The sequence below is a fragment of the Antedon mediterranea genome, chromosome 1, assembly GCF_964355755.1.
Source record: "Antedon mediterranea chromosome 1, ecAntMedi1.1, whole genome shotgun sequence".
Lineage (NCBI taxonomy): Eukaryota > Metazoa > Echinodermata > Crinoidea > Comatulida > Antedonidae > Antedon > Antedon mediterranea.
The window spans coordinates 13,604,620-13,618,830 of NC_092670.1; the positions used below are offsets into that span (position 1 = coordinate 13,604,620).

At 31.6% G+C, this 14,211-nt stretch overlaps 1 protein-coding gene across 5 annotated transcripts in view; it reads right to left on the reverse strand.

Annotated features, from left to right (window-relative positions):
* LOC140057416 (calcitonin gene-related peptide type 1 receptor-like) overlaps positions 1 to 14,211 on the reverse strand; it is an 86,238-nt gene that overhangs the window by 12,320 nt on the left and 59,707 nt on the right. For all 5 annotated transcript variants that reach the window (XM_072103091.1, XM_072103075.1, XM_072103083.1 and 2 more), the window contains 4 exons: positions 6,357 to 6,447; positions 5,460 to 5,694; positions 3,257 to 3,370; positions 2,801 to 2,901 (listed from right to left, as the gene is read on the reverse strand). In XM_072103091.1, the coding sequence (XP_071959192.1) occupies positions 2,801 to 2,901; positions 3,257 to 3,370; positions 5,460 to 5,694; positions 6,357 to 6,398 (492 nt within the window). In that variant the 5' untranslated portion in view covers positions 6,399 to 6,447. The remainder of the gene's footprint in view (positions 1 to 2,800; positions 2,902 to 3,256; positions 3,371 to 5,459; positions 5,695 to 6,356; positions 6,448 to 14,211) is intronic.

Below are 14,211 nucleotides of genomic sequence, written 5' to 3' on the forward strand. Positions count from 1 at the left end.
TTTCAATACTTTGACAATACAGTACTGCAAATACCTATTAACCATTTTTGGTCGTCATTTGAATCGAACATTTCTTACTGTGAATACTGTTAGATGTAAACAAGAATATTTCTTACAAAAAAACGCTGCTCGCTTATTGTTATTGCTAAGTTCAAGTCTGGGGGTCACTTCATCACGCCTAGATACTTCAAGCATGGAGGTATCCGTGCTTCAAGTATCCTATTACAAACAAAAACTTCAATGGACTGTTTTGATAATAATTCAATGATTATCTGACAGCGAATTATAGTAATATCATGGGACTCATAAATACCAGAAATGCTTAAGGATTTGTCGTTAGACTCTTTTCCCAGCCGTTTTTTGGATTCAACAGGTGGTACCATAAATTATAGTGGAGTTTCCATTTTAACAAAAATGTCAAAGTGTAGTACTATAAAGCTGCTTGATTTCATCTAATGAATGAGTCATCTCATGTGACGTAGCGGGCTAGAGCAGCAGCGTGAAAAATATATACAAACATTTCTTACTGTGAATACTGTTAGATGTAAAAAAATATATACAAATAAACTTTATTACTGTGATTATGGGTAGGCTCTACTGTTAGATATATAAACACGTAATATACAAATAAACTTTATTACTTCTCAACGTTTGCATTAATTAATAATTACAAAAAATATAAACGTCGTAGTGGTGTATCGTTACATGTACTTTACTATTTCAATCGACTATGACAGTGACAGTTTTAACAAAGTATTAAATCGCAAATGTTTTACTATATTTAGTCACCGTTAGTGGTATATTATTTATAGGCCTATAAAAAATGAAAACAATATTTCGTTACTGACGTGGATAAAGAATATATTTAAAAATTGTTCCTCTTTGTACCTATCCTCTTTCCCATCCCTTAACCCTAATTGGGTTTCTTAAAATGAATAAACAATTTTGACTCATTTGTGGTAAGTTTCTCTTTCGGAAGTAATTCCCAGGGTGCTAATTTTGGTTGACTACATAAATCATTGTGTCTACTTATTCGTTTCTGTAAACGGCAATGTATTATAGTCCTGCGGTACGTGCATTTAAAATCGCCAGATTGTTTACCCTGAAATTACTGTGTATTCGAGAACCATCTGTGGGCACGACCTAGGGCGCGTTTATACAACACGCTATTACACGCATATTCTACACGCCTACGACAAGTGTGTTGTATAACAACAAAGAGATTCCGTGTAATGAGATTTTAATTGCAAAAAAGGCTACTTGGCTGAATCCTAAAATTTGGTGGATTCCCGGTCGCCGTTACCGTGTTGGAAGTGTCCTCAGGGTATATTTTGACCTCTCGTTAAAACAGGTCGTAATATCAATCATGTCATGCGACATTGCTAACAAGATTGGGCCCATTTATTGCTGCTTCGCTGCCAGCAATCATCCTCCTACCACGTCTTACGCCTAGCCTAGTGGGGCCAACTCGTAGTGGTAGTAGGCATCTATCGTTTCCCACTCCAAACAGAATAAAAAAAATAACATCGCAAAAATGGCATCTTCTTCCATAGTGTATAGATGAAACAATGAAACCCTTAAAATAACTTTTATTAATTTAAATGAACCGAGAACAAAATAAACAACAATGCAAACGTGAACGAATACAATAGGCCTATAATGAAAATGGTAAAAACCGCGCGAATCGACAGCGAGGAGGCGACGATGATTGTTGACAACTCAGCCAATTCAAGCGCGATCAACGATTTGACCTTTTATCCTAGCATGCACTGCGTGTTGATGAAACTTCCGGTATAACACGGTATCGTGATTTCTAGTATAACAGCAAACGTTAAGGTGGGTTGACCTCGGTCCGAACAACACGCTAAAAATTAAAGCCGTGTTCAAATTTAGGGTGTTGTATAAACACGACCATAGATGGTACGCGAGCGAAGCGAGCGTACCATCTAGTAATTGTAATTCCTGATAGAGGGTGTTTCATTTGCCAAGTCATGCATAACATATCTCTGGAGGGGCTTTATTAGCGGCGGCGCATGTGGTTTAATCCTCTCCTTTGTTTTAATTAAGACTAAACCTACGTCCTGCGTCAAAACTCAATTTCTCTCCAACCATCCCATTCTTCCCCCGTTTTGCTTTGGCTGGGCGCTGACACCCAGACTCATGTCTTATCTACAGCCAATTTCATATTTTATTGTATTTTAATCAGACTCAACATGGACTCAAGTAGATTTATAGATGTATATATTTGATGCTTAAGTCAAATTTGTTAACCTAATATTAAGTACTGTTTAGTAAGTAGAGTTTAATACTTTGATTTATACTTTGTTTAAATATTCTGATTACTGATATCCGTTATGCAGTATTTGATTTATGGTTTCAGATGACATAACGTATAGGGCGTAACCCATTTTATTGTAATAGAATTAAGTTTTATACTAAAGTGATATGTCATCTATGTTTTACCAATATACACGTTTTAATATTCGTCATTTTAATAAATGACATTTCCATCCAATGATGGTTTATCTGTGTTTGTTTGTTGTCCTGTCCGGTTGCTAGCGTAACACAAATAGTGTTATTCCTTTTGACCACTTACACACAATGCGAATCGGGTGGGCGGTTCCCGCTCAGGATAGATACAGATTCTACGTGGGACGGTTTTCCGGTTACCGTTACCGTTCTTCTGAGTAAATGGCAGAAACATGTATAACAATATGTTGTTGAAGGTACATGCTACAACTTGATACTTATTTAAATGGAAGTGTGCTCTGTTCAGATAATTTGTGGAAATGTCACTTACCGGTACATGATAATAGCAATCGGTGTAATCGGTCCACGTTAAATTGGTTTCTGGATTAATGTACCAAGTTCCGTCAGCATTGCACATTTTGACAGTGTTTCCTTTAGTAAATAGTAATAAGAACTTTTTTAACGAAAATAAGTATAATAATTAGACATGATGATAATTTATGCGAGTTTTGCGTCAGGGAGCTTTGCCCTGTCTGACGTAATCACACCATTGATTAGGGCACCATAATGAAGTTCAGAACAAATAAAGTAGGCCTTTCTTATTCTCAATTTGTTTTAGCTAAAAACATATATGTTGAAAATTAAGAATGAAATGCCGCTTTCTGATGACCACATAATAGTTACATATGCGACTGAATGATGTAGTTTGTTTTTTAATAGAAAGACACGCTTCTGAAATGTCGTTTAAACATAGAGCTTTATGATATAACAAATAAATAATACTTACGTTCTTCATGTGAACGCGGTATATAAGAAGGACATTTCTGGCTTGCTTCCGTTGCAGTCTCCGTATAATTCCAACATTTCCAACCATCAAATGTGATAGGGCAGTATCGATTATCTAGAACATATATTGTTAAATTATCATTAATTTTATCCAAAAGGAAAAAGATACAGAATGAAAACAGATGAAAAGAGAACCGTACATATAAACTTGTACGTGGTTGATTATCTAAAACTTAATTAGGGCCTAAATTGTAAAAACTGTAATAAATATACAACAAATATATAACAAATATATAACATTGTTAAATTATGAAGAAGGTTGCAGTAGCTGGCAATTATTATATTAATTAAATTCAACTTATATAATTTTGTAAATACATTAATGGAAGTTGCATTCTTAATTTATATATTAAATTATGTCAAACACCCGATATTAGGCAGGAAAACAATGTCGGGCATTGGCCTATTCGACCACTTTAAAGCAATATAGGTTACACATCGGATAGTAAAGTATAAAATGAGAAAACATGAGTTGGTTTTGAAATGTGTAAACAATAAAGGCGTTTAGTTTGTATTGATAATTATAATGACAATTTGGAAAGTAGATAGGCCTAACTGAAGTATCGAGGACACTGCATGTTCCTCAAAATTACACGCGAGACTTGAATTACTTTACATCAGCTTCATGTACAGTGAACTTTGAAAACGGGATTTAACGATATTTTATACGATTTAGGAGAGTTTAGGTCACTTATTGATGACGGTACTGGATAAACAAATCACATGTCCAGCTCATTTACAGAATTCCAATCTATTATATTCTGTCTTAACGAGATTTTACCAAAGAGATTTTCTTCGCTATCACCAAATTAATACACAGTCAAACGCACACATTTTCCCAACCTAGGTTGGCTTATTCTCTAACGACCCTTCTCTATTGATTTTTGCTCATATAGTGCAAATCTATGGCCATTTATGCTTCTAAACTACTAATAAAATTGGAAATAAAAGGACGATTAGCCAAATGTGTTGATAAGCGTACAACGAAAGGATTAACTAAAATCAAAATCTGACATGCTTTTGTAAAAATAGACTGACATTGAAAAGCGCTACTGCAGGAGATAGGCATTTCAATGTTAAAATGTTGAGACGTGGGGTTTTTCTATTAATACAACATTTACGTGAATATAACGCGTAGGCCAACAATAGTATTATTTTATTTTTATAAATCATTATTTCGCGAAAAATTAGAAGCAGCTTATTCTGGAGCCTACCTACGACCGCATTAAAATACAGTACATTTAAATAGGTTAAAGGTGAACTGAAACCCTGTCTAGCATTCCGATTTTTCTAAAAGAAATATGACATTTAGTGCACTTAACCTGATTTTTCTTCAGGAATTCTTTCTAAAGTTAAAAATTATTCTAAATAAAATAATCAGACTTTGTTTTTTTTTCGCGTTGGCAGTCATAAGTCGCATCCATAGGCCTCGTTGTTATGGCAATGTAAATAGTTCTTAATTAGATAAACTAGGCAATTGTTACACGGCTGCGATGCATCTATTATCTGTTTCTATATTGAAGGGATGCAACAAGAACCAGTGGTCTATTGGGTACAATCTATTATATATATGGCCTAAAATAGTTGATGTGCATTTGTTCCGGAAGGAAGACAATCATTGCTTTACATGGATTATGATTTAAATTATGAATTAATCCTTTTGAATTCTTTCATCGACTACTTTACTCTTTAGGGACATCCTAATTAGTCTATTATTCTACTTGCATACGACGGATTTATTTCGCCTATTTTACTCTGATAGGCCTAATGGTATATAATATTGGTAGAGAATAAAATTATATCAGAAAACAAATAACCGAGGATCGGATAAACTATTTTTCCTAATAATACGTAAATAAAAAAGTAAATAACGAAATTCATGTTTGTTTACGTTAGACAATTTTAGAAGTACATTTACAGAATTGTACACATTTTTTATAAAACATTATCATTATATAAAAGTTATTGTTTCTTGTATTATGCCTTTTATGTGATTTGAAAAACCTAATTTATATCAGTGTTATCAGTGTTCTGAATTATTACTATTGTACAATACATTTTGATTACCACTCCTTATCATAATTGCCAAAAATTAATCTGATGGAAAAAGTTACTGTTTGATTCAATCGATACACATGGCTTACCTCCTTTCAAATTAGGTGATGTTGTATACAAATGTAGACATTCCATCGCCGCCTGAAATACCAGACACACCTGTTCTGCAGTAAACTCATCGGTAACATAAGGTTGTGAAAAATTTTGATAATGAAGATAGTGTTGTATCTTGATTTTATCTTTGTCTGTCAACGCGTCAACATCCGTGCAAAGGGCCGTATCATCTTCTTCTGCCATCACATCAACAATCATCATGCATATTATCTTTATCAAACAGAAGTATAGAAGAAATAATCATAGGTTAGGGACCATATCAACATTGTACAGCAGTTACTCCAGTTTTTGTACTGCAATAATATTATATGATTGTGTTGGTTTCACTCTAGAGGTTTACGAGGTATTCGCTGCAGTAACCGATGTGTAGGCCTACAGTAGTTAGTAGCCAAGAGATGCTATTACTGCAGAAACTGCAGTAGAATAATGTTTATTATTCCCAACAAGCTTAGGCTACTGCATATTATGATCATATAGGTGATTTTCTTAACTTTCTTTAAAGTATTGTGAAATTAATATCTTTGGAATTTGATTAATTTATTTAATTTAATCATATTTATAGACCAAATGTGCTGGATATCTTTATCTGATCTTCAAATTGTATAAAACCCGAAGATAAATTATCTTGGCAACGGAGAATGTTGTGTTGACTTTTGTTGGTAAAACAGTCTTACGATTAAGATTGATATTGTCCCTGTCCCTGTAATTTTTTTTGCAATAATAACTTCATACTCGGGACAGCATGTTAACTCATACATCTGAACTTGAATTGAAAGTAATTATGTATGAATGACCATTTTCAAAAGATTAAAACAAATATTAATTTTAAAAGAAAATTTGTTAAAATTTAAAGAATGTATAAACAAACTTACTAAAACGGTGAAAACGTTTAGAATTTTGACAACAGACTTCATGATTTTAGTCCATAGAAGAAACAATATAAATAATATCTGGAGGCACTATCTGAAAACAAGAAAATGTAAAAACAAATGAATCAAGCGCTCAGAGAAACTGAGCGAAATAATTTGCAAATTTCATAAGAACAATGAGGGCGTGCTATTGTTTCTGTTTTATCAAAGATATAGTTTTTTTTTATGCAATCAATATATCGATTTTCTGAAAAACACCTGTTGCTATATAAATATTAAATAAATTCAGATTTACACTTAAAAATGTAACGTTATTGTGAAAACAAACAATATATTTGATAACTTTAATTGAAACTACATTCATCTTTCAACAAGGTTTTTTTTTCATTTCATAAGTTAACTTTCTATAACGAGTTTGATTTATTGTGTTCTTAATGGTCATAGTCACCATATAGACTTATCGTTGCTGGGCATTGCGGTTGTGGGTTAGGGCGTACGCAATTTGTTAAATGTATACTTAGGTGCATGAACACCATGTCTCAATTACTTTAGACAGCAATTAAGTATGATCATCTAGGACGAGGAAACCGTTATAATTTATTAGTATCTTTACTAAGAGCACAGTTTTCATCACTATATAGCGTTTGAACTATGGTGGCTTATGTACCAGTTTTTATAATACGTTAAATGTTTCTATGCTAAATGAACTCACTAGCCCAGGAATACTAAATCATTGAATGTATTAGCTATTAAATAGGCCTAAAGAAGGTTATAGCTAAACAGTCATGCTACTAACACACACGAGATATGAAACATACAGAAATTAAACGCGTCATCAATCAAGTATTTCTTAATAAATAAATAATAAATGATGATGAATTAGGTTTAATTACAATTTATAGTTACCACCTATAATAAACTTAAACAGAAGTATTGCTTTAAAACAATCCCCAATTAAAACTCACTTTGTACATAAAGTTGCATAACACTGTAGTTTTAAAACACGTTTGCCACGAAGGGAATGCTCTCCTTTTCTAGTATTGCGTCAATGGTTATAGAATAATAGTGAAAATGATCTTGTTTTTGAAAAACACATTTTAATGTGATTATTCATTTTCTTTGTATTGTTTTTTTCATATGGAATTGTGTAATTCTGATCAATCAATCAACAAAAGAAACAACACTAGTTATACGCAATTGGGTTATAATTCGGTTGATATTAGCCTACATGTTATAAATGATTAATTGAGCATGTTCACAAAATCAATTCTTCAGTTTCCTTACAATTACTATTATTCAGTACTTTTAAAACAAGCAATAAAATATTTCAATTTTCCAGCGATATTTATTTATGGTTCCTTTATCCTTTTATTAAAATTTTTCATAAAACTGAGTTGAGAGTGAATGGATTTGAACTTTTTAGAAATGTTTTGCATTAATAAACGCCTTGACACAACATAGACACAGAGCAGTAGATAGTACGTTATGCATTTATTAATAGTTATTGATTGTTTTAACTATTACGCTTGTGTGAACACATATCTTATTGATATAGAAAGCATTGCAATATATTCGTCGATAATTGTAAACTAGATGGCATTATTTCACGAGTATTAGAACATTGTAAACACATTGATGCATACTATAGTATTAAACACTATACAATCGTTATGATGAATAAACATTTGTTTAAACATTAAATAAGAAATAAATAATTGTACTCTACAATATGAAGTTTTTGCACGAGCAAGTTAACATTTCCCAAAATTCAACGGGCAAGCTTCGCCCACTTTTCAAGTTTATGAAAAACCTAATTAGTTACGTGCGTCGAGAGCATTTTTTTCTTTAAAATAACCGAAGAGAATCGAAACATGGACAAATCATCGCATTTCTGCCGAATAATTAAGAAACAAATGGTAAATTTAAAGATATGTTTTTCTTAAACCAATATAAGGTACAATAGTACAGGAATTTGTTATTTATCACCTAATATGCAAGTTTAGGGCAATGCTAGTTAGGCCTAGGCCCATTGTATTCCATGATTTGTTTTAATGATAGCGGCGTATGTTGCGTGCGTGACACATGAGTTAACACTTCCCGTCGAAGCGAAATCAAAACGAACAAGTACGTTAACACAACTGTTGGCTGAACTACGTCAGCTCCCTATTAGCAAAAAAGTAGCAATAATCGCGAATCATACATTATGGAAATATTCGTTGAACAATGTTGTGGTGTTATTTTAAAATAATAATATAACGTTTCCATAAACAACTTACTTAATTACATAAATTCTAATATTGCATTTCTGACTTAGATTACACTGAAAACGAAAATTAGTTCTTTCATTCTATATATTATAACCTTTGTAAAGTGAAACACATACCGTAACGAGTTTTGCCGTTTTGTCTTCTTGCGGAATCTATGATCTAGCGGCAATGTCTTACGACGTATTGGGCTACTGTAAAATGACTTAGGTTAACTGAACGGGTACGCTTTAACGATGATAGATTGCACTTCAGCTTTTGTTAATCACTACCAATACGAGCTGTTACAGAATATTAAATAGCCCAACAGGCAGGAAAGAGAAATACGCTAAATGTGACGAGTAGGTAAGTTCAATATTATTTCTATTAGTGTAATTTCAATAGCACAGTTCGTTCGGTGAATTCTTTAATATTCTTAATCAATACAAGCAAAGATTAACTCTATGCTGATTCTCTATTCATTACAGGTAAATCAGTATAGATTACAACATCCTAGACTATTAACACGAGTGTTACTTAGCCCTGCACCTGTACAAACTACACATGATAAGTCGACGGAAATGAAGCATACTTGGCAATTGAGACGGAATTGATTTTAAGAGAAACGTGACCTAATCCTACATTGAAGAAAACACGGATCTTTTTAGGACACTAATTCAAGTCAAGAATTCATAGTGCCAAACAGGTATCAAGCAGTACTCCACCTGTCGGCTGCTTGTAAATTATTCACGCATGCGTACAATTGTAATTTCAATTTTGAAACAAAACACATCACATTGTAATTTAATTATGTTTCTATGATTCTATTTGAAGAATTATAGCAAAGAATTAAGTAAAGAACAATATCGATAACCAATTTCGATAATGAGAAATAAATAAAAATAACCAAAACTGAATTTAAATGTATAGCAACATGCTGATTTCAAATTATTATTATAATTATTGAATTATAATATACTGAATATATTATATATGGATTTGTTTTTGATGAATATTGTTAAAATTCTATGTTTGAAATATTAATTGATTACACTGTATATAGCTAAAATACAAATAGCTTAATTTGTAATTTAAGATGTTTGGTCATCTGATGCAAATCAAATTTTGATTCTTAGTTAGATATCATTATTCATATATAAATGATCACCGGATCACGTAGTTTTGCATAGACTGAACAATAATGAATAATTTGCCCTTACATAATGTTTATGAAGAAACATTATTGATTGACCAGTCGCTTGATCATTGATATTCATAGTTGCATAAATTGGTGATTTCTCTAAATAATTCAGATATAATATTGTCGGATAATACCATTGCTGGTCATTGCTCTTCAAACAGTGTCGATTTAAAGGACAACTTTTGTTACAAGCTGACGTAATTGATGTCATTCGTGCATAGGCCTACATCTGAAATGTTTCTTACATTTTACCTAAATCATGATATAGGCCCCTACATAATAAATACCATGCGTAATTACCAAAAGTATCATTCGAGTGAATAAATAAAGTATAGACCTATATCATAATATAATGAAATAGAAGTCAATTACCATATTAAAGTCACCAAGCTAAATTTATCTGAAACATCACATGTTACTTCCTCTTCAAGAAAAAAAAAGAAATTAGGTCAAAAAAAAAAAAAACAATCCGCATCCAACCGAATTCAAAGATGCGTTTCAATTAAATATTAAAAGGATTTTTACATATATATGAAACTTAAAATGGCAAAGGTTCATTGTTAAAACCTTTTTAAAAGTGCTTTGAATAATTTACAGAATAGAAAATGCAATGTTGGGAAGGGTATGGCATCAGTGAATGACCTGATACCCTGTTTCAAATTTATCTCATGGGATACAAAATACTCTAACCTTGTACTTAAGAGATGCCAGTAGGTCTGCTATGCCTTCTAAAAAAACGCTTTTATCAAATTTTCACTGTTGGTATAGGTTAAAGCTGTGTTGGAATTTCACTCATCAATTGTCTACTCTATGACGTCAGACAATGACCATATCTCGGATTAGTTTATCAAGTAAATTACCTAACATAATGCACTCTTGTTTAATAAAGTAAAACGTGAGCGAAAAAGTAGTTGACATAATCATAAATAATATACTATAGGTAAATTGATTCAAACGTGCCGTTACCTTACATGCAACTTTGGCAAAAAAGTAAACAATGAAAACAACAAAGCTAATAATAATACAAACTAAAGTGAGAGGTTTAATCAAACAAACGAGTGAAAGCCGATGTTATTCAATATTTGATTAGTGCCTCGACAAACTGTAAATATGCAAAATAATGGCGGGCATACTACGTTTATAACAAACCGTTAGTCTTTATATTATGTAGGGCTAAGAAAGAAGCAGGTATTCTGTTGAGGGCAAGTGGGTTTGGGAGGTGATTGGTGTTCCGGATTGTGTTTTTTTCTTTCGTGGGAATCAACCACCTTTATTGTAATTTCTTCTCATTTTCATTAACATGACTTAACAGGTATTTAAGAACGTATTCAATTACTACATACCGACGTATAATTATTATAAATAAATTTCATTCTTAAAAGAACGATATAGTTACATATTTGGCATACATATAAATAGACTCTATACTGTATACAGATGAAGCTATAATAGAAGAAAAGTTAATAAAATATTTAAAATTGTAGTGTACAGATAATTGAAAATATTGCATGCATATATTAAAACAGTTCTATGAAATGAAATCAAGGTAAGTGCTCTAAAATGCTATGTTTTTAAATGTTTCCATTTTTTGTCGGCTTTCATAAAATTGCATCCATTTCATTTATAATTAAGCATTTTAATTCAAATGTAAATACATTCCATATCACTTTATGTTTTTTCGTATTTTTGTTGTCTTTCGTGGGAACAACCCACCTTTATTGTTCCGGATTGTTGATAAGCAACAAAAAATGTATTAATATTCGTGTTTAAATACGCTCGTTGAAGAATTGTGTGTTGGTTCACTGTGAATGTGTCGTGTCTATACACGTTACTATAATCAATTTGGTCAACAGTTTTAGGCATAAAAAGAAAAATTAAAATGAAAAATCGGTGTTTATTCTGCAAATAGATAAACTGGATCAGAAGATGATACCATGTGAGTAATATATCACTGCTCTCTTAATATTTTGATTCATCCTATAAGCTCAACATGTATACCTGGATTTAGCTCACATAAATCTTAAAAGTAATATGTAAAGAACAAAAAAATAATGTTTTAAAGATTCATATATGTCATCGTTTTTGATAATAATTAGAATTTAGATAAGTAAAAAGGATCTTAAATGCAATGCTAATAGTTATGATATCAATTAGTATATTGTATAAAAATAAAAACTATTCTTCGACATCGATATTCGTGATATAATTATAGTGTTTTTTTGGAATTAGAAAGACAATTAGTCTGTTAATGGTAACAAGAATTATTTTACAAAACACAATCTGTTTTTAAAAGTTGTTATTCGGTATTAGGAGGACAGGAATAAATGAAACTATTGCACAATATTTTCTCACTAAATTCAATTTCACGCACAGTATCTATTGATATCAACATCTATTTTGGTAAAAATAACATTCATTCATCTTTTATTTCAGAAAAAAAAATTAATTCTCCATAGCTCAAGAACAAAGGAAACAATATTATATATATATATATATATATATAAATACCCAATATTGTTAGCATCAACAGACACGAAAACAAAATGTACTTTAAATTGTTATTATAATTTATTTGGAAAAGTAGGAGTATGAAATTACATATTCTGAAATTATATTTTAAATACATTTAACTTGTAATCACCCCCATCATCAAATTGTACAATATAATCGCTTAAACAATCTTTTAGAAAAAAAATAAGGCAGGGAGATAAAAGAACAACAACAATATCAGAAATTATAATGTTTTTTACTCAAATATGAATGAAAGAAATAAATGTTTATTTGAATTGAATTTGAATTGAACGCATGACATGTATGTGTTAACATCACATTCATAATGACATTAATACATGCTTGCACTGTTTCACATAAGATGAAAACATCAACATGGAGCAAATGCATATTACAGTTAAAAGAAATGAAATAAATAATAAAACAGTTCACTTTTAACAACATAATGAACTGCTGCATGTTTATTCTCTCTTTTACTGATTGCTAAACTATTTCACATTATTCACTTCAAGCACATAGGAATGCGCTGCTAAGAGCTCATTGTACTAAATTGGTAGAGTAACCAGTTCCTTTCACGTTTCCTTAGTACAGTACAATATAGTTTACAACCATGAACTTAGAGTTGTTATTTTAGGGAATTAAACCTAGCTAAGACCTGTTTATATGCTAGTTAACTTTTCTAATCAACCACTCTTTACTATACCTATATATTATTAGGATATTTTATTTTAAGTATGAAGTTGATATTTGAAGTAAAATTCCAACCTGATCAACTGTCGGTACAAATTTTTAAACTCGATGTGAGTCTATACGCATAATAACTGTTCAGACCGTTAATATGACCAGTTGTATTGTACCTACTCACAATAATAAGTATTATTGTGACTGTTGGTGACACCTTGTTAGCAGGTAATTGTACAAGAACGCTGCATAATTAACGATAACAGTATTTTTACAATAAATAAGGATGTTTTTGTAGAACAGACAATTAGTCGCTATACGAAAAATGAAAATGTGTGAACGAATAAAATATGTAACACATGTTGACGAAAGACACTGATGATAATTGCCTATAGTTATATCAAAGAGCACTTATGGATTACCTTTTATATTACATCAAATGTTTTCCGGAATCGGTTGTTAGGCTTGATTTTAGCAATAATAATGAACAACAATCACCAATAGACTCATGATCTACGATAAGAATTGTTTTTATTCAAACAAAACATTGGCCTATTGGTTAGAAATTGTGTTATTTCTTTAAAAGTAGTAGTACTTTTATTCCAATAATACTCGATCCCAACAGTTTACACGGGCACAAGAAGGCACGCACTTTTATCAATATAATTTTGACATTCGATATGATAATTTATAAATATGTAATACCTATAGGTTTATAACGTTCGGTGTCAAATATCAATGTTTGCACACGTGCGTCGATCTCTGTCTTCGTTGTGAAAAATATAAAAGTGTACACGCGCGTGTCGATTTTTATTTCTTTGTAGTGTCAAATATCAACGTTTACACGCGCACGCCGATTTAGATGGCTTTCTAATGTCAAATATAAACGTTTACACGCGTGCTTCGATTTATATGGCTTTATAGCGTCAAATATCAACGTTTACAAGCGCACGTCGATTTATATGTCAGGCGTGTAGTGTCAAATATCAACGTTTACACACGCACGTGATTTATATGTCTGGCGTTTAGTGTCAAATATCAACGTTTACACGCGCACGTCGATTTATATGACTGTGTAGTGTCAAAGATAAACGTTATACACGCGCGCGTCGATTTATGTCATCGTAGAGTCAATGATTTATTTGAAACATGCAAATGCATCCTGCTGCAGAATAATCTTAAGGTTAATTGATTGTAGAATCCCGTTGTGTAATATCATAAT